This window comes from Neofelis nebulosa, chromosome X (assembly GCF_028018385.1).
Source record: "Neofelis nebulosa isolate mNeoNeb1 chromosome X, mNeoNeb1.pri, whole genome shotgun sequence".
NCBI lineage: Eukaryota > Metazoa > Chordata > Mammalia > Carnivora > Felidae > Neofelis > Neofelis nebulosa.
The window spans coordinates 97,358,334-97,378,064 of NC_080800.1; the positions used below are offsets into that span (position 1 = coordinate 97,358,334).

General features: G+C 49.6%; 1 protein-coding gene across 3 annotated transcripts in view; it reads left to right on the top strand.

The window, feature by feature from the left end:
• The window catches only part of IL13RA1 (interleukin 13 receptor subunit alpha 1), a 68,234-nt gene that overhangs the window by 7,081 nt on the left and 41,422 nt on the right, over nucleotides 1–19,731 (top strand). Inside the window, exons 1-4 of one of the 3 annotated variants that reach the window (XM_058714245.1) lie at nucleotides 2,525–2,726; nucleotides 10,325–10,464; nucleotides 16,923–17,061; nucleotides 19,263–19,383. In XM_058714245.1, coding sequence (XP_058570228.1) covers nucleotides 2,639–2,726; nucleotides 10,325–10,464; nucleotides 16,923–17,061; nucleotides 19,263–19,383 — 488 coding nt within the window. In that variant the 5' untranslated portion in view covers nucleotides 2,525–2,638. Of the gene's footprint in view, nucleotides 1–2,524; nucleotides 2,727–10,324; nucleotides 10,465–16,922; nucleotides 17,062–19,262; nucleotides 19,384–19,731 lie in introns of those variants that run through there. The other 2 variants (XM_058714243.1, XM_058714244.1) reach the window with 2 other exon arrangements.

A 19,731-nucleotide genomic window follows, 5' to 3' on the forward strand; every position in this document is an offset into this window, starting at 1 on the left:
GACGTTTCTGGAGGCTAATGACAAATCGTGACCCTTATTTTTCTAATCATTTGCTGCCAGTACTGCTCATTTCATTAAGCACTCACTCAAACTATGCCAGACAGTGCCCACGGTGGCACGAAGCCAGCGTCCAGGGGTTCCAGTTCCAAGTGGAGACTTCTTAAAAGGCAGATGACATAATCACTTTGGAAATGTTATTATAAACTTATTGTATAATGTTTATAGCAAATGTCAACAAGTGCATGTGTGTGGTGATGGGGGGGTCTTAGGTTAGAGAGTGGCTGTCCTATTTGCAGGGGGATTTAGAAATAACGGTAACATCTCTCAGTTCTACCAGCTTCGATAGTTCACAAAGTGTTTTCCTAAACATTATGTCGTTCAATAACACAAGGACTTATTCTGAACCTTGAGCGCAAGACTTGGTATTGCAAGATTCTGTGCAGGCAGGCCTGCCTTCTGGAAGCCTCCTTTGTCTCTTCTCTCCCAGAGGGCGACCCCTTCTTTGTGTCCCACAGCTCCTTGCTTTTGCCTTTACAATAGCCCCCCCCACACCGGTTGCAGCTCTTTGTTGGCAGGGCCTGCTTTTAATTAGTGGCTACCACAGGGCCTGAAAGGCCAGTAATTATTTATGGAACTCGAGGGCCACAAATCTAAGAGTAAAGCCTTTGTTTCAGATACGTTAAAACATCCCCATGCCTTTTGGGTAGGGTCTAGACTAGGTGTGTTATCAGCATTGTTATTGCTATGTATTTCTTGCAACAGATCTCAGGTGCATACATTGGCTTAATTCAACATTGGCTTAATTCAACCAGAATATACACCTAAGTTAGTAGGTCTCATCATCCATCCAGATGCGACCCTTTTGGAAGGGGGTGGTGAGAGAACAATGCCCCTCCCCAAAGATGACCATGCCCCAGTCCCAGACAACTGTGACTATGTAACCTTATAAGGCAAAAGTGACTTTGCAGATGTGATTAAATAAAGGATTTTCAGATGGGGAGATTTATCAGGGATGATCTGGTACGTCCAATCTAATCACAAGGGTTTTTATAAATGAAAAAACGAGGCAGGAGGGTCAGAATCAGAGGAGAGGAGACAAGGAAAGCAGTGGCCTGAGTGGTGCAGCAACAAACCAAGGAAACTGGGAAGTCTCTAGAAGCTAAAAACAGAATCTCTCAGGGTGCCTGGGTGGCTCAGTCGTGATCTCTCCATTTGTGCGTTCGAGCCCGCATCCAGCTCTGTGCTGACAGCTCAGAGCCTGGAGCCTGCATCGGATTCTGTGTCTCCCTCTCTCTCTGCCCTTCCCCCGCTCGGTTCTGTCGGGGTCTCTCTCTCAAAAATAAATAAACATTAAAAAAAAATTTTTTTAACCGGAATCTCTCTCGGAACCCCCAGAAGGAACACAGCTCTGCTCACGCCTTGAGCTTGGCCCAGTGAGACTTCTGACTTCCAGAACGCTAATAAAACTGTGCTAAGGGGCGCCTGGGTGGCGCAGTCGGTTAAGCGTCCGACTTCAGCCAGGTCACGATCTCGCGGTCCGTGAGTTCGAGCCCCGCGTCAGGCTCTGGGCCGATGGCTCGGAGCCTGGAGCCTGTTTCCGATTCTGTGTCTCCCTCTCTCTCTGCCCCTCCCCCGTTCATGCTCTGTCTCTCTCTGTCCCAAAAATAAATAAAAAACGTTGAAAAAAAATAAATAAAAAAAAACTGTGCTAAGTCACTAAATTTATGGTAATGTGTTACAGCAGCAATAGGAAAGTAACAAGGGTTCCCATTTTCCTCCATCCCCAGCCTCATTGACCTTCATGGTCACCCACTTTCTGTATTCAGTGTGTGTCCTTCGGCCTAAACCGGTAAAAAAGAATTATGTAGAAAGTTGCATGTGCGCTTTTAAAATGCAAGAACTGTACATAGTATGGCACTGTCCTTCACATGAAAACTTTTGCTCTCCCCCAACCCCGACGCCACATTATGTGTTACCAGCTTCCCAATACACCTTTCGGCCTATCCACCAAGCACGCCCCTGCGAAGTCCCCGCTGTGCACTTGGAGCCCAGTCCACCGTGGGAGGTGGGGTTGGGATTACTAAGCCTGGAGTCGGAGTTTAGGAAACTAGGGCTCAGAGGCCGACGATTGGCAGCCGCGCCTCCCGACTCCCGGGCCGAGGCTGCTTCCCGTAGGTGGCCCTCGTCCCGGCCCCGCCACGACCCAGGCCCCGCAGGTCCGCACGGAGCGGCGACGCCGGCCGGGGCTGCCTCCCGCGCGCGGAGGGGGGAAGGGCGGGACCGGCGGGCGCCCGGGCCGGGCCGCGACGCGGTCGAGGAAGTTCAGCGCGGCCCGAGCCGAGCCGGGGCTCCAGGAGGGGGGGAAGCGGGGCGGCGGCGGGGCCAGGTGCGGCGCGAGGCGCAAGGCGCGGGAGGCGCGGGAGGCGGGGGGGGGGGGGGGGGGGCGGCGCCCCGCCCCCTCCGCCCGCGCCCGCGGCTCGCGGCTCGGGTTACCTGCGGCGGGTGGGCGGGGCGGCCTTTCCGGTCTGCGCCGGCCCCCAGCCTCCAGGGCGGCGGAGCCGGGAAGTGGAAGAGGGAGCGAAGGAGGCGGAGACTGCCCGAGCCCGCAGCCCGGCCGGGCTCCGAGGAGAGGGGCTGCATGGAGCGGCCGGCGCGGCTCTGCGGGCTGTGGGCGCTGCTGCTCTGCGCCGGCGGCGGCGGCGGCGGCGGGGGCGCCGCGCCCACCGGTGAGTGCGGCCGCGGGCCCGGGGCGGCGGCCGAGGGGGCGGCTGGGGTCGCGGCGGAGAGGGGTCGAGGGCTGCGGCGAGGGAGGGCGCCGGGGTGTTGGGGGGGGCGGTCCTCACGACGCCCGGCGACCGCAGCCTCCGGCGCCGCCGGGTTTGAGGTTGGGGACCCGGGAGCGACGGGGCGTTCCCGGGTCGCAGGCGGTGGCGGCGGCGGCGGGGCAGGACGACGACTCGCCGCCGTACTTCCCTCGCGCCGTCGGGAAGAGCCCGGCGCCCGGGCGCCGGACGGAAACATGCCCACGGCGTCGGAGGGCGGCGGGTCAGGACCCGCGAGGTCGTCCGGGAGGGGATGAGGGGCCAGGAAGCCGCGCGGACGGCGACCGAGGCCGGGGCGAGCCGGGGTCGCGCCGGGGCTCCTTGTGAGTGAGGCGGTGGGAGTTGAAGGGAACTCCTGGAGACCCCGGTCCTCGTAGAAGAAAGACGCGAGGGCCCCCGCCTCCCCGGCGTTCAAGAAATCCGTTGGGAAACCGGGAGCAGCATCCGGGTGGATGCCTTTTTGTTTTCTTTACTAACCTTTACGTTTGGAAACGATTGTCGGCTTACAGACGAGTTGCAGAGATACTACAGAGGGGTCGCATGTAGCCCTCACCCCGTGTGGCAACTTTTCGTTAATCGGCCCGGCGGAGTTACACTGTGAAAAGCTGGGGGCTGATGACTTTTTCACGGACAGCTCCTGGCTTGAGCGGCCTCCTGGGCGCGTTGGGTGACCACATCGGAGAGGTCTTATTACCATATTGACACAAACACCCACAATTTGCTGATTGCATTTCCATCAGTGTGTTGTGCTTTGAAACCCAAGTTGAAACGTTGATTAGGAAATCTTGATGCCCCTTATTGATTCAGTCAACAAAACGTATGCACTCAGCTCCGTGCCAGGGTTCTCGGGGCGGATGCAGCGGTGAGTGAAATAGACGGAGCCAGCCCCTGCCCTGTACAGCTTCTAGGCTCTTGGCAGAGTCAGAGAGGAGGGAAAAGTAACCTATCAGGTGTGTGGGACGGCGCTGAGTACAATGAAGAAAAACGAAGCGGAGAAGGGGTTTGCCATTATAAACAGGGTGAAGTGGGAAGGCCTTACTTGAAAAGGTGGCATTTAAAGCGGAGGCCGGAGGCAGGTTGGAAGTTTTCGGTTAATAATTATTCAAGCGTCTGCCTTGTTTAGCACTGGGCGGAGCTCTGGAGGTTAGCGGACAACCGTGGAGTGTAGTTCAGTTGGGAACATCGGATTCCCATATCCTGTGGGGAAATGAAATCCAGAGAAGGCAAGGGACTTATTTAGGGTCACCTGTCTCCTTAGTCTCCTGATGCTCATGGTCCTGCTCCAACACCCTGCCTCCTGCCGCCTCCCACACGCACCTGAAACAACAGCTGGCCTTCTAGGCAATACCGGCAACCCCCAACTTAATCAGTTTTGTCTCAGCAGTTCTTTGGTAACTTTGGTTACTTAGAATACAGAAACTTTTTTCCCATTAGAAATATTGATAAAATTGCGGGGCCTCTGGCTGGGCTCCATCAGTGGAGCATGTGACTCTTGATCTCAGGGTTGTGAGTTCAAGCCCCATGCTGGGTATAGAGATGACTTAAAAAAAAAAAAAAAAGAAATATTGATAAAATTTCAATGAGATACGGTGAAGAAAAAAAGAAGGAGGGGACTTGAGTTTTAGTGGTCTGACATCTCTCAGCTGTGGGACTCTGGGTTCATCATTTCCCTTTTCTTGTGTGGCAGTTTTCTCATCTGTAAGTTCTTTTTTTTTTTTTTAATGTTTATTTATTTTGAGAGAGAGACAGAGTGCGGGGGAGGGGTCGAGAGAGAGAGAGAGAGAGAGAATCCCAAGCAGGCTCCGTGGCTGTTAACCCAGAGCTCGACACAGGGCTCAATCGCACGAACCATGAGATCGCAGCCTGGGCCAGTATCAAGAGTCAGACGCTCAGGGTGCCTGGGTGGCCCAGTTAAGCATCTGACTTCGGCTCAGGCCATGATCTCATGGTTCGTGGGTTCGAGCCCCGTGTCGGGCTCTGTGCTGGCAGCTCAGAGCCTGGAGCCTGCATTGGATTCTGTGTCTCCCTCTCTCTCTGTCCCACCCCTGCTCACACTCTGTCTCTGTCTCTCTCAAGAATAAATAAACATTAAAAAGCTTTTTTTTTTTTTTTAAAAGAGTTGGACACTCAACCAACTGAGCCACCCAGGTGCCTCACCTGTAAGTTCTAAGGGCTCTTCCAGCTCTAATCTTCTGTGTTCATAAAATGATTAGGTTACAAGCTTAATTTAGTCTGCTTAGTCTGATAGTCCACATACTGGCATGTCTTAATAACAACAACTAGCATTTATATAGTGTTTAATATTCTTTATGCCAGGCGGCGTTCTGAGTCTTCCATTTGTGTTGTTTCGTTTAATCTTTACACAAAACCTATCCTATAGGTGCTGCCGTTAGTCCCATTTTGGATATAAGGTAGCTGGGCACACTGAGGCTAAGAGTTTTGCTCCAAGTCTTGTGGGTGGTAGAGTGGAGCTAGGCGTCCAATCTGGGCAGCCTGACTCCAGAGGTCATGCCCTGACCCCTGTATTCAGTGCCTCCCTCTGTAGAAGGGAGGGGAGTCCCTGGCTGGGAGGGGAGCTGGCCACCTCCCAGAGCAGCAGGTAGGATTGGTTGGGTGGACATGAACAGATGGACAGGTCATTTGCTTTGAAGTGATTGATCGTATATTGGAGACTCGCTTTCTAATTGCCAGACCGTGTGGTCCAAATAATAAACACTGTAGGCGTTCAGAAGAGGGGAAGCTGTGAGGACTGGTAGTTGTGGGGAAGAGGTAAAACTTGAGCTAGACCTTCAGGATGGGTGGAATTTGAGTAGGTGGAGAAGTTCTTCCCAGTCAGGGCAGAATAGCCAGAGGAGAGACCCAGAAATGAGGGTGAGACGGTGCTCCCTTGTGGGCAGCAAGCAGCCCGGCTTGGCAGGAGGGTGTGTTGGCAGAGTCAGTCCAGGCAGAAGAGTTTCATTTGCCCATGAGGGCCTGGAGTGGGGCACAGCGTGAGGGAAATGACACCAGAGGAGAAGCAAGCAGGGAGACTTGACCGGGTGACAGGACTCGCTGGAGCGTAAAGCTGGGCAGGACTCTAGGGTTGAAGTTGTCCACTAGAAAGATGTGTTGTGGGGGCGCCTGTGTGGTTCAGTCGGTTAAGCGTCTGACCCTTGATTTCGGCTCAGGTCATGATCTCACAGTTTGCAAGTTCGAGCCCCGTGTCGGGCTCTGTGCTGACAGCACGAAGCCTGCTCGGGATTTGCTCTCTCCTTCTGTCTGCTCCTCCCCTGCTCATGCGCTCTCTCTCTGTCTCTGTCTCTCGCTCTCAAAATAAGTAAGATTTAAACAAAAAGAAAGAAAGAAAGATGTGTGGTGAATGCCTCCTGTCCAGGGCCATGACTTACTGGTGTCAGCCTGTCTCGCAGGCCCAGAAGAGCACGTTGGCATGATTGGGATGGTTAAAAGAGATGTTGCAAGAGAAAATGGACAGACGTTGATGACTGAGTAGATGTAAGGGAAGGAGGCGGTGACTCATATATGACTGTTGTGATTTCCTTAACTTTTCCCGAAACATGCAGGCCTCTGCCATCTCCTGTGATTGAATAGGAGAGAGCAAAAACTATTATCTTAAGCAACATGCCCTATTAGAGCATTGACCGTCTCAGTTTCTAAGTAGAATGGAATCTTGTGCGAGGTGACCGTACAGACTCTCTTGAGGGTTGAAGTTTAGTTGGGGGTAGCTACTTGAGTCCCTCCTTCCCATTCCCCTTTCTGAAGCCAGGGATCAACCTCTGAGGAACGGTTGGAATTAAATGCCCGTTCTGTCTTACAGGCGGTGGGCACGTATCCCTTTCACAGACAGCCAAAGCAACTTTTTTTTTTTTTTTAAGTTTAATCATTTTTGAAAGAGAGAGACAGAGTGTGAGCAGGGGAGGGGCAGAGAGAGAGAGGGAGACACGGCATCTGAAGCAGGCTCCAGGCTCTGAGCTGTCAGCACAGAGCCTGACGCGGGGCTCCAACTCCTGAACCACCAGATCATGACCTGAGCCGAAGTGAGATGCTTAACCGAGTGAGCCACCCAGGCGCCCCCCAAAGCAGCTATTTTATTTTATTTTATTTTATTTTATTTTATTTTATTTTATTTGAGAGAGAGAGAGAGAGCATGAGTGGGGGAGAGGGCCACAGGGAAGGAGAATGAATCTTAAGCAGGCTCCATGCTCATTGCGGAGCCCGCGGGGCTCGATCCCACGACCCCGGGATCATGACCTGAGCTGAAATCAAGAGTCGGACACTTAACCAACTGAGCCACCCAGGCGCCCCCCAAAACACCTGTTTAGAACTGTTTTGTTTCTTCAAAAAGAGAGCAAGTAGATTGCTGACGTTTATATAGCACTTGCTCTGTGCCAGGCTCCGTTCTGAGCATTTTATCTGTATTAACTCATTTCATCCTCAAAATCGCCCTTTTGTGATAGGTCATTCTTGATCATCCTCATGCTATAGGTAAGAAACTGGAGCACAGAGAGGTTAAGGAACTTGCCAGCCAGTCTGTAGCAGAGCTGGGATGGGAACTCAGGCAGTCTGGCTCCAGAGTCCATGCTCATAATCCTACGCTGTACTGAAATTATATCATGTCTTACATATGAGGAGCTATTAGAGATCTGTACGAGAAGTACAGTCACCAGTTATTTACGTACATGTCTCCGTGTGTTATACCTACATACACATGTATCCATGTATATTTAAATGTTTGGAGATTGTATTTTAAGTTTCAGGATGACTGAGTGTGTGTGTGTGTGTGTGTGTGTGTGTGTGTGTGTGTGTGTATTTTTATTTATTTTTTTTTATTTTTATTTTTTTTTAATTTTTTTTTCAACGTTTTTAATTTATTTTTGGGACAGAGAGAGACAGAGCATGAACGGGGGAGGGGCAGAGAGAGAGGGAGACACAGAATCAGAAACAGGCTCCAGGCTCCGAGCCATCAGCCCAGAGCCTGACGCGGGGCTCGAACTCACGGACCGCGAGATCGTGACCTGGCTGAAGTCGGACGCTTAACCGACTGCGCCACCCAGGCACCCCTATGTGTGTGTATTTTTAAAGTATAGGAAGTGGAAAAACCTCAAGAGAAATGGAAGGAACCATTAGGGAGAAAAAAAGGGATGGCAGATAGCCACAAGTAGCCTAAAATGCAAACCAATTAGAAGATTTGACTAAAGGACACTTAACAGATGGGGGGAAAAATAAACCCATCTGAGAGATTGGAAATAGTGCAGGCTATTGTTCTATTAAAATACCGAGGTTAAAAAACAGATTTTTTAAAAAAGTTTATTGATTTATTTTGAGAGAGACAGCACGAGTCGGGTAGAGGCAGAGAGAGAGGGAGACAGAGAATCCCCAGCAGGGTCCGTGCTGCCAGTGCAGAGCCTGATGCGGGGCTCGAACCCACGAAACCACAAGATCATGACCTGAGCCAAAACCAAGAGTCGGGCGCTTAACCAACTGAGCCACCCAGGCACCCCCGAAAATAGATTCTAAGAGGTCTTAAATTGCCTTGAAAATTGAGGCGTGATTTATTACATTACCATAAATAGGTAATATTTTTTTTATTACCGGGGCTTTAATGTTTGCGTGGGAGTAGGAAGGTAGGGCGTCAGGAAGTTTGCTGCCGGGTGTTTCTGGAAAGTGCGGAATACGGCAGATAAGCCTAGAGTAGATCGTAGTCTTCGGGAGGAACGGAGTTCTTATTAGAGGCTCTAGAGCTGACAAATGATTTGTCTTCACGGGTACTGATGTGGCGTTAGAAAGGCCAAAATGAAACCGCTGTACACGCCGGTAGTTGCTTAGAATCCCGATGCCAGCACTGTTGCCTGAGCCGTCGATGCTTCCGGACGCTAGCTGGGTTTTAACTCAGTGCAGTGGGAATTTTCTGCCTCCGCTGATCCTGCCGCGGGCTGCGCGTCCCCACATTTGGGCCTTTTGGTCACCCTTGCGGGAAACACTGATGGTAGAAGAATCGGGAGAGGGAATGAATATCCAGAGTCCAGAGCCTTTGGGGAAATGCCAGCTACGTAGTGCCTGTGGGGCTGATGTTTGGGGACCAAAGGAATCTTTTGTTCAGTTGAAGAGGAAGGTGATGGCATAAAGTATTTACGGATTATGTAAGAGGCCCAGTGCACTCCAGTGTGTTGGCATAGAGTATAAAATAGAGCTCTGTGGATGGGTAAATTAAAGACGACAGTATCCCGTAAGCAATCAATAAGGACTGAGTTTGCAACTTGGGGCAATTTGGGAGGATTCATTTCTTTATTTGTTTTATTATTTTTTAAAGGTTTATTTTATTTTGTGTGTGTGAGAGAGAGAACGCACGCGAGTGCAAGTGGGGAAGGGGCAGAGAGAGAGAGAGAGGGAGAGAGAGAATCCCATGCAGACTCTTCACCATCAGTGCGGAGCAGAGCCCGATGCGGGGCTCGTGCCCACGAACCGGGAGATCATGACCTGAGCTGAAGCTAAGACGCTTAACTGACTGAGCCATCCACCCACCCCGGGATTGTTTTTTCTTTAATGAGTTTAATAAACTTTATTTTGGAATAATTTTCAATTTATAGAAAAGTGGCAAAGGTAGAAGAGAGGTTCTGTCATCCGGTTCCCGGGGGATGATTTTGGTAGTCCTGGTCTCAGAAGCTCTCGGCAAAGTTTGAAATGGTATTTCCTTTGCCCCACTCTGTGTCTTTCCCTGTTTTTGGCAGAAGCTTTAAAACTCTTTTCCCTGGTGATAGAGCTGGGTCCAAAACGATAGAGTCACTAAGTATTTGGTGGAGGCAGTGGTGGGTTTTCTCCAAATGAAACACATTTTTAAGACACTGGTTCAGTTTCCCTCTCTTCTTCCCTCTTCAGATTAGTCAGAGCTACAGTCCCAGCTGTTTAGTGTCAGACCTCAGAGGAATGACAGGCACTGTTAAATCTTTCTCAGTACTTCTTTGGAAAAGTTATAAAACACAGTTCCCGGGTCACGTTAGCAAGCACGATTAGAGACACGCTGCTGAGACCCACCCGCGGAGCTGCCGAGATTGACGTGTCTGCACTGAGTGAGCTGTAGATCCCGAGCAGAGGGAGCCCCGAATTCCTGCGGGAGGAAAACAGAAATTTCAGGCTGCACTCTTCCCTGTGTCCACACTAAAGCAAGTAGTTAAGAACGTGGCCCCGGAGCCACACTTCCTGGGTTGTATCCCAGCTCTGCCATTGACGAGCTAGGGGACATGGGGCGAGTGACTCAGTGTCCTTGACCTCGGTCACTTCATCTTCAAGATGAGGCTCCTCGTCCCTGTCTCGTAAGGTGGTCGTGAGGATTCGGTGCATTAGTATGTGGAGAGGACTTAGAACGGTGCCTGGCTCGATACCCGGGAGCTGTTGTTCTCTCAGTCATCCTATTCTTGGCCTCTAGGACTTGGAGGAATGGATCAAATGACCCACTAAAAACCCTGGCCAGTGCTGATAAATGTACTCCTTGTGCTTCATTTGAACAGAAACTCAGCCGCCTGTGACAAATTTGAGCGTTTCTGTTGAAAACCTCTGCACGGTCATCTGGACATGGGACCCTCCTGAGGGAACCAGCCCGAATTGCACCTTACGGTATTTTAGTCATTTTGACAACAAACAGGATAAGGTAAGTTTTCTGGAAGGTATTGCATTGATGAGGCAGAGTGAACACTTTGAACCGGAGCCAAGAATAAACTGAATTCTAACCTCACTTCGAAGTGGGAATTTTGTCTTGGGTTGCGTCTAAATTTTACCTGGGAAAATGACTGTTGAAAAAAATCGAGCGTTTGGACATTTGAAAATGTTGGCTCATTATTTGATAATGAAATGCAATGAGATACTCTGTTAGGAAATACTAGGTATCTTTATCTAGTGGGCTCTCAACAAATCATGGCGTTAGCATTTCTTCCTGTGTTCCCGCCTGCGCGTATAGAACACTTCCGGTTTCTCAGGGAGTTTTCACATTTACCGTCTTGCTAATGACATGCACGCAGGTATGTAAGAACTATATGACACAAAAGTAATCGGCCATATGGAAAGTGAAAAACTGAGACATCAGTGGCAGATAGGGTTGGCTAGGTTTCCCGATGCCTGAGGAAAAATGAGGGGAACTTTCAGCCTTTCCAGTCAGATGTAGTCAACTGATATAAGTGAATTTTTGTTAACAAGATTGGATAATTTTCAGATTCTTTACAGTAGTCTGGTCCACTGGAATTTTCCCTTGGGCCCTATCGTCTTGTAGCCCCTTCTAACTGACAGATTCTTCAAAGTATCAGATCAGCTGTTCAAAACTATTCTGTATCTTTATACCTTCTTTCAGTGAGGGGAGAGGTCAGGGGTGGTTGGGGCTGAATTTGTCAAGGACTATGAGAAGGCTGAATGGGAGAAGTTGTTACTAGTGACAGTGCTTTGGATCAGCGAACCGTGGAATCATCACGTTCGTGCAGCCTGGCAGCAGGGGGAGTCAGGAGAACTAGGCTCTAGTTGGTGGCCACTCAGCGATCCCTGTGGCCTGGGGTAAGTTCTTGAACCTCTCAGAGCCTTAGTTTCCTGCTGTGTAAAAGTGTGGCTCTACTCTCTTCTCTGGCTTTCTGGGACACGGAAAATCATGTATGTGAAAGCTTAATAAAGCAAGGATGAAACAGGCTCTTCCTCTTGAGGGAAACTTACTAATCTGCCTTTCTTCCCCCTTTTCTGCTGGGGTGTTAATTACGGGTTAGGTGTCCATTGATAGAGAATTGAGGCTACTCAGGGTATTTGCTTCCTTTTGTTTTTTTTTTTTTTTTTTTTTTTTAGAGAGAGAGAAAAGTCTTTAAGCAGGCTCCATGCCTAGCGTGGAGCCTGACGTGGGGCTCCACCTCAAGACCGTGAGGTCGTGACCCTGAGATCATGACCGGAGCCGAAATCCAGAATCGGATGCTTAACCGACTGAGCCACCCAGGCACCCCGGAAATATTTGCATTTTAAGAGGTCCTCTGGGTGGCTCAGTCGGATGAACGTCCCACTCTTGATTTCAGCTCAGGTCATGTTCCCAGGGTCATGGGCTCGAGCCCCAGGATGGACTCCATGCTGAGCACGGAGCCTGACTGGGATTCTCTCCGTCCGTCCCTCTGTCCCTCTCCCCCACTTACACACACACTCTAACATTAAAAAAAAAGAGGTCCTCTAGACCCGAATAGACATTTTTTCCAAAGAAGACATCCAGATGGCCAACAGACACATGAAAAGATGCTCAACATCACTCATCGTCAGGGAATGCAAATCAAAACCACAATTAGATCTATTGCTTCATACTTGTCAGGATGGCTAGTATCAAAAGGACAAGAAATATCTGGGTGCCTGGCTGGCTCAGTCAGTAGAGCATGCGACTCTTGATCTCAGGGTTCTAAGTTTGAGCCCCACATTGGGTGTAGCGATTACTTAAAGACAAAATCTTAAAAAAAAAAAAAAAAAAAAAAAAAAAGGACCAGAAATATCAAGTGTTGGTGACCATGTGGAGAGAAGGGAACCCTCCTGCACTGTTGGTGGGACTGTAAGTTCTGGAAAACAATATGGAGGTTCCTCAAGAAATTAAAAAGAGAACTGCCCTATGGTCCAGCAGTTCCACTTCTGGGTATTCACCTGAAGAAAATGGAGACACTAATTCAAAAAGATACATGCACCCCTACGTTTTTTTTGTTTGTTTTTTTTTAACGTTTATTTATTTTTGAGACAGAGAGAGACAGAGCATGAACAGGGGAGGAGCAGAGAGAGAGGGAGACACAGAATCCGAAACAGGCTCCAGGCTCCGAGCCGTCAGCCCAGAGCCCGACGCGGGGCTCGAACCCACGGACCGTGAGATCATGACCTGAGCCGAAGTCGGACGATTCACCGACCGAGCCACCCAGGCGCCCCAGTGCACCCCTACGTTTATTGCAGCATTACTCACAATGGTCACGGTAGGGAAGATGAAGTGATGAAGAAGATGTGGTATATTTATACAGCATCATGTGACTCGGCCATAAAACAGAACGAAATGTTGCCATCCGTGACAACGCCGATGGGCCAAAGACAAATACCCTGTGATTCCACTCACGTGGACTCGAAAAAAACCAAACGAACACACAAAACAAGACAGAAACCGATTCACGGGCACAGAGGACAAGCTGATGGTTGCAGGGGACGAATGGGCAAAGTAGGTGTAGGGGATTAAGCCGTACAAGCTTTCAGTTATAAAATAAATAAGCCCTGATGGCAAAGACCACGGCGTCGGGAAGACAGCCAACAATATTCCAAGAAGTTGTGCGGTGACAGATGGTGACCAGACCTACCGTCAGGGGGACCGCTGAGTAAGGGACATAAACGTCGCATCCCTGTTTTGCGCACCTGAAACTAGTACGTCAACTATACTTCAATGAAAAAAGAGAAAGAAAAAAAAAAAGCAAGCCGACAAAAAGGAGATGCCCTCAATGCAGAAGTTGAGCTCAGGAGTTGAGTTCCCCTTCCGCTCTGTCGGCTTCCTCTTGTTCCTAAGGAGGGGCCATCAGGCATTTGGATTCTTAGGGGCAACTCTCAGTACTTCAGCCCCTGCGAAATCACAGAAGAGACCTTATTTAAGGGCTTCGCCTAAGTATCGCGTTGAAAACGAGGAGAGGTCACCTTTTCTTCTAACAGGTCCACGTTCGTTAGCCAGCCAAGCACGCTCGAGGGTCGGTCGGGTAGACACGGTGGTATCGTAGCCTGGAAATGGGGCCGACTCCACAGGAGAGATACAGAAACTGACACTTGCAAGCGACCGTAGGAGGCAGTGGAATCAGAGAGGATTGGGTTTGATGGTGTGTCTCTTCCCCTGTCAAGGCGTGTGACCCTGGGCAGGTCACTTAACCTCCCCGAGCCTTCATTTCCTTGTTTGTAAAATGCCGGGGTGGGACCCACCCGACGTCAGCGGCGCGTGCGTTAGAGGAGAGGATGTTCGCAATGCACCGGGCCCCGAGCTCATGTTCCATAATCGTCCCTTTTTCCTCTTCTTTTTCTTGTTACGTCGAATCACATGAAATTGTTGCTTTTATAGGTCATATGGTTCAACCTAACATCACCCTCCATTTTGCCCCTGGGGAGACCAGATGGAAACCATGAAGAGTGACCTCTGCCTGAGGCCTGCTCATTTATATTCCAGCCACCTGACCTCTGACCGTTGGTGCTGTCAGTGCCTCAGTTGTGAGAAACACGGATTATCTCTTCTAATCAATGATGGGAGATTTCCCATGTGACCTTTTGAAGTTTTTCGGTCCTGAGGCTGAGAACGAATGGCAGGAGTGGTTTCCCTTTCCCCTTCCCATCCTTTGGACAAAGCATTAAGATCATCAGATTGTCTGGTATACGCTTTGAAGCAGATCGCAGTAGTGGCTTTAGGATAGTTTGTACATGTTAGGGGGGGCTTGTGAGACCGTCTAGAGGTCTTACGTTGCTAAATGAGATAAACCCTTGAGGTCACCTTCAGTCTTCAGATTGGAGGGCCAGGAACACAAGAGACAGGGATTCATACACGATTTTTTTTTTTTTTTAAATACAAGATTAGTTTTAAGTGGCTGCCCTCCACCATTGTTGTAGCAATATCTCCTAGTTTCCCAGTCTGGTGAGTCGAAGAAGGATCTGGCATCAGGTTTTGTTTTTGTTTTTTTGGCTGGTTGTTGTTAAAAGAACGTTGATTTATGTGCTTTGGCATCAGATTAGGTATCTTTCATCACCAAGAGATAGGCAAGTCTCACTAGGTGAATAAATTAAAGAGCTGTTGTGCCATCCAGGCATCCAGAGAGGCAAAAGCCGAGGCCGGCGCACTTTTCCTACTGAGAAAGGAATCTGGAATTGGGAAAGGTGTGATCCGGCCAAATGAACGTTGGTCCTGAGGGGGAGGGATCACTTCAGGACTCTGGCCTTGGATTTTGATACATTTTCAAAGGAGCCCAGATTCCCTGAGGGGTGGAGCCTCGTGTCATACAGCAGCTACCCATGGAATGAGTCACCGCAGCCGGCCGAAAGTCACGTGGGAGCCATCGCACGTACCTCATCAAGATCTGCTGGAAGGGGTTTAGTTCCTTGTCTGATAAAGGTGTGCTGGACTTGGCGGTCGTTGACAGTTGGGATTTCTACTTCTTTCGTGCCAATTGCATATTAACTTACCTCGAGCTACATGGGACTGGTGCTTGGTGAGACTGGGAGGTGGGTGACATTTGCATCCCGGGGCCTTCGCGCCTCCCTGCCCACGGTCCCGGGGCCGGTCTCCGCTTTCACGGGCCGAGAGCCCTCACCTCCTCGGCACGCAGTCCACTCTCGAGGGCCGATTCCTTCCTTTGCCGTGAGAGCTCTCTCGGGGGGAAAAAAAAAAAAATTCCAGAAAGCTTTGTGCTGGCATAACCCGCGTGTTCCATCCCTGTAGGCAGCACCGCCACGGAAAGCCAAATGGTGAGTCGGTTTCTTGTGAAGGATCAGAAATGAGTTGTGAAAATGTATTTGGCTAAGAGCGGCTGGAGGTCCCACTGCAGAAAGGCAGAGCTTTGCCGGTGGCCCAGAAATAGTGTCCGTGGAGCTAGATCCCCCCCCCCCCCCAGAACCTTCTGCCAGCCAGAAGGTTGCTCACACACCTTTCTTTTTCTTTGTTTCCTCAGGGCTGACCAGGTAAGTCCCTTTTCAGGGTGCTGTTGTGCCTGGGCCTAAAGCCCTTCAGTCTCTGATGTGATGTTTTTCCTGTCTTTGCTGTGATTCATTAATTGTTGATTTACCAGCTCCCTCTCAGAGGGCACCCTTAACATCTTGCTTTCGGGGGCATCTCACAGTTGTCCTTACACTCAGCTGGCAGCCGGCCTCTGAAATGGCAGAGCAGCTCTTTAGGATGGCAGACAGAGGCAGCCGTGACAAGGTTTTCACTTCAGGGCCGGCAGCACGTATATGAAAGGAAGTGCTATCTCCAACTTGAGTCAGAAACTATTGCAAAACAGGAAGCTCCTTGGAGCCCTGATTAAAAGCAGCTTCAGAATTATTCCAACTCTGTCAGTTTGGGAAATGTTAATTTCCTAAAGAGCCCTCTAATCTCCTCATTCTAAATCCTAACCACCAGACTTGTGATTTATATCTGTATGCTGTCAGGAACGGTCATCTACTCTTCAGAATGAGGGTGTGGTTCTCTGAACAACCCTTGACATTTCTGTGCGGGTGTGAGGTAGTCACAATGGTCAGACATGGGGCACCGGGGTGGCTCAGTCGGTTAAACGTCCGACTTCGGCTCAGGTCATGATCTCGCGGTCTGTGGGTTCGTGCTCCGTGTCTGGCTCTGTGCTGACCGCTCGGAGCCTGCAGCCTGCTTCGGATTCTGTGTCTCCCTCTCTCTCTGCCCCTCCCCCGCTCACGCTCTGTCTCTGTCTCTCTCTCAAAAATAAATAAGATTTTTAAAAAATGGCCAAACAGTGCAGGAAGATGTTTAATGAAAAGTCTCTCTGTGGTCCCCAGGCCCTCCTTTACTTCCTGCCCTCAGAGGTGACCAGGGTCACTGGATTCTTAAAGCAGTTTTTCACCTTGATCTTGATCATGATACTGCATCTGGTTAGGAATGGAATATTGATCATCTTATTGTGTTTCCTTTAAAGTTGCTTTTAGACAGTTGATGTGTTAGCCTAGTAGGTTTATAGGTAAATGTCATAATGTTTGTACATTTAAAATGTAGGAAATTGTCTTTTATCTGTACTGGGGTTTCTCAGCCGTGGCACTGCTGAGATTTGGTGCGGGATAATTCTTTGTCGTAAGGGGAGGGAAGGCTGTCCTGTGCCTTGTACCATGTTGAGCAGCATCCTTGGCCGCTGCCTACTAGACGCCAGTGGCAGCCCCCTCCTACGTTCCGGTGACCAAAAATATTCTTAGACTTTATCAAAAGTCCTCAGCGGAGGGGGGGGTGGCGGGGGAAGCAAAATCACCCCAGGTTGAAAGTCACTGTTTTATGCCATCCGGTAACTTTCCATTTTTTTTTACACATTTGAACATGCCAATGTTTTATTAGCTGAGTGTATTTCTGTGTATTTGCTACAGTAATGCCTTTTTAAAACTTCCTAACCTTAGAAAATTGCTCCTGAAACCCATCGTTCAAAAGAAGTGCCCCTGAACGAGAGGATTTGTCTGCAAGTGGGATCCCAGTGTAGCACCAATGAAAGTGACAATCCTAGCATTTTGGTGGAAAAATGCACCCCGCCCCCTGAAGGTAACAGCTGAAAGCACTGTTTGGTGGTATTTAGAGCATAAATCCAGATTATCCATATGCTCATGTTCGGTGTTCATTAATTCATTCAATTTTCAGATACTTGCTGAGTCTGGTAAGCTCCAGGCATTATGCTAGGTGCTGACAACACAGTGATAAATATGAGAATGTCCCTGCTTTTGAAGTGCTCACAACTTGAGTAAATGCCTAGTAGTTACACAGCACTTAATAATTCGGAATACGGGTGTATCTGGGTGGCTCAGTCAGTTGAGCGTCTGGCTTCGGCTCAGGCCACGATCTCATGGTTCGTGAGTTCGAGCCCTGGACTGGGCTCGTTGCTGTCAGCGCAGAGCTCGCTTTGGATCCTCTGTCTCCCTCTCTCTCTGCCCCTCCCACCCCTCTCAAAAATAAGTAATTTGGAATGTGATATACACACATATACGCCCCTCCCCTAAATTAAGCCTCATAAGCTTGTTGTGTTGTTTTTTTTTTTAATTTTTTTTTTTTTTTTGGTAGGGAGAGCGAGCCTGCAAGTAGGCGAGGAACAGAGGGAGAGGGAGAGAGAGAATCTTAAGCAGGTTCCATGCCCAGCGTGGAGACTGAAGCGGGGCTCAGTCTCACAACCGTGAGATGATGACCTGGGCTGAAATCGAGTCAGATGCTTAACTGACTGCGTCACCCAGGAGCCCCAGCTTGTCTTATGATGTGAGCAAGTTACCCGGACCCATTCCATGAGGAAGAGGGGAACTGAGTGAGTTGCCCTAGGTCTTTAGATTACAGGTCCAGTACCTTAAAAATGCCAAAATCCTGTCTTCCTCTTTAGAAAGATTAGCTTGATAAACGGGACGTATTTGGGGAAAGGTGTTAGAAAAGGAAAAGGGGCCCGCGGGCCCTGCTCCAGTTCACGACCAGCCCTGGGCACAGCTGTCACGTAGTCAGGTCAGTCATTGGCCCCCAGTTCCCTTCCCGCCCATCACCCAGATTCTTCTGGCTCTTGGCTCGCACGGAGGGAGGGGTGTATACTGATTAAGAGCAGGGCTGCCAGAGAGCAGATGTCCAAGTTGAAGTCTCAGCTCTGCCAACCAGTAGCCGTGTGACCTTCGGCAGGTCACTTAGCCCCTCCCGCCTTCACTTTCCTCATCTGTAAAATGGGGATGATGACAGTACTTCCTGCCAGGACCGTTGAAAGGCTGATGTAAGTCACTCAAGGTGAGGTAGTTAGAGTAGGGCCTGGCAAGAGCAAATCCTGTGTACGTACTATCTATTAATGTCACGTTGCCCCTTGTTTGGAGGGTTCCCTCTCCCACCACCGGACCTTAGCGCTATGTGGCCTGGTCTCCAGACCATCCTCTCTCCCTGCCTTGCACCTATCAAAAGTATATGAAGTCCTCTTTGTAAAAGGATAAAATTCAGTACTGCCATGAGGCTGGGAACATGGTTTAAAACGACTTAGCTCCCCTTTTCTCATTTCTTTGGGAGTTTAAGGAATAATCTGAAAAAGCCTACATCGTACTGTGCCAGTAAAACAGTTGACGACAGCTCAGTCCAGTACCCCTTCGAGAATCCCGAGGGATAGCAAGTTTGCATTTTAAACAGAGGCGTTTAACTTGGTGACATGATGCCCTAACTCCAAACGCTTTATAAAGGTCGAGATTTCAGATGATAAAGACGATAGGGCTCGTAAAGTCATAATCCACAGCCAACAACTACCAAAAGTGATGTTATGCTTAACTTTTCCCCAAGTTGCTTCAGGAGGAATGCTTGTTTAGTCTTTAAAACAAGATGTGTTAGTAGGGGTCAAAAGACAGGAAGGTGATGGTGACTCAGTAGACTTGTTTTCTTGAAAGACAGGTAGGTATATATGGGTCGTTTGTATTTTCGCTTTCATTTAGGAATTCCGTACTCACTTCCTACGATTGAAACACTATTTGACCTTTAGACTCTCTCTCCAGTTAGGGCTACAAAGTTAGGGTCCCGCAGGGATGGTAAAGCTATTTCCTCGGTATCTGCAGGTGAGAGAGAGAGTTTTGAGCGAGTCAGATTTGGGTTTTCTCCATCCTGGGTGCCTTGTGGGTAAAATGGCATGAGAGATTAGGGATTGGCTTTCTGGGAAGACACTCTCACCGTCCCCCATGCCCCAGAGGGATTGGCAGGTTTGCCTGGCGGGGAAAGAAGGAGCCTAAACCCTTGGCTGGATATTGCAGGTGATCCTGAGTCTGCTGTGACTGAGCTCCAATGCGTTTGGCACAACCTGAGCTACATGAAGTGTACTTGGCTCCCTGGAAGGAACACAAGTCCCGACACCAACTATACTCTCTACTACTGGTGAGTGTGCGCAGGAGACTTGTGGGGGAGGAATGGATTGCTTTTGTTTGGAGAGCACTGGGCTCTAACCTAATTAAAAACCGAAACCAAGGGGCCCCTGGGTGGCTCAGTCGGTCGAGCGTCCGACTCTTGATCTCGGCCCACATCACGATCTCACGGTTCGTGAGTTCGAGCCCCACGTCGGGCTCTGTGCTGACAACACACAGTCTGCTTGGGATTCTCTCTCTGTCTCTCTCTCTCTCTCTCTCTGTATCCGTCTCTCTCTCTGCATCCCTCTCTTGCCCCTCCCCCATTTGTACTCTGTCTCACCCAAAATAAATACATAAACATTTAAAACAAACAAAAAAC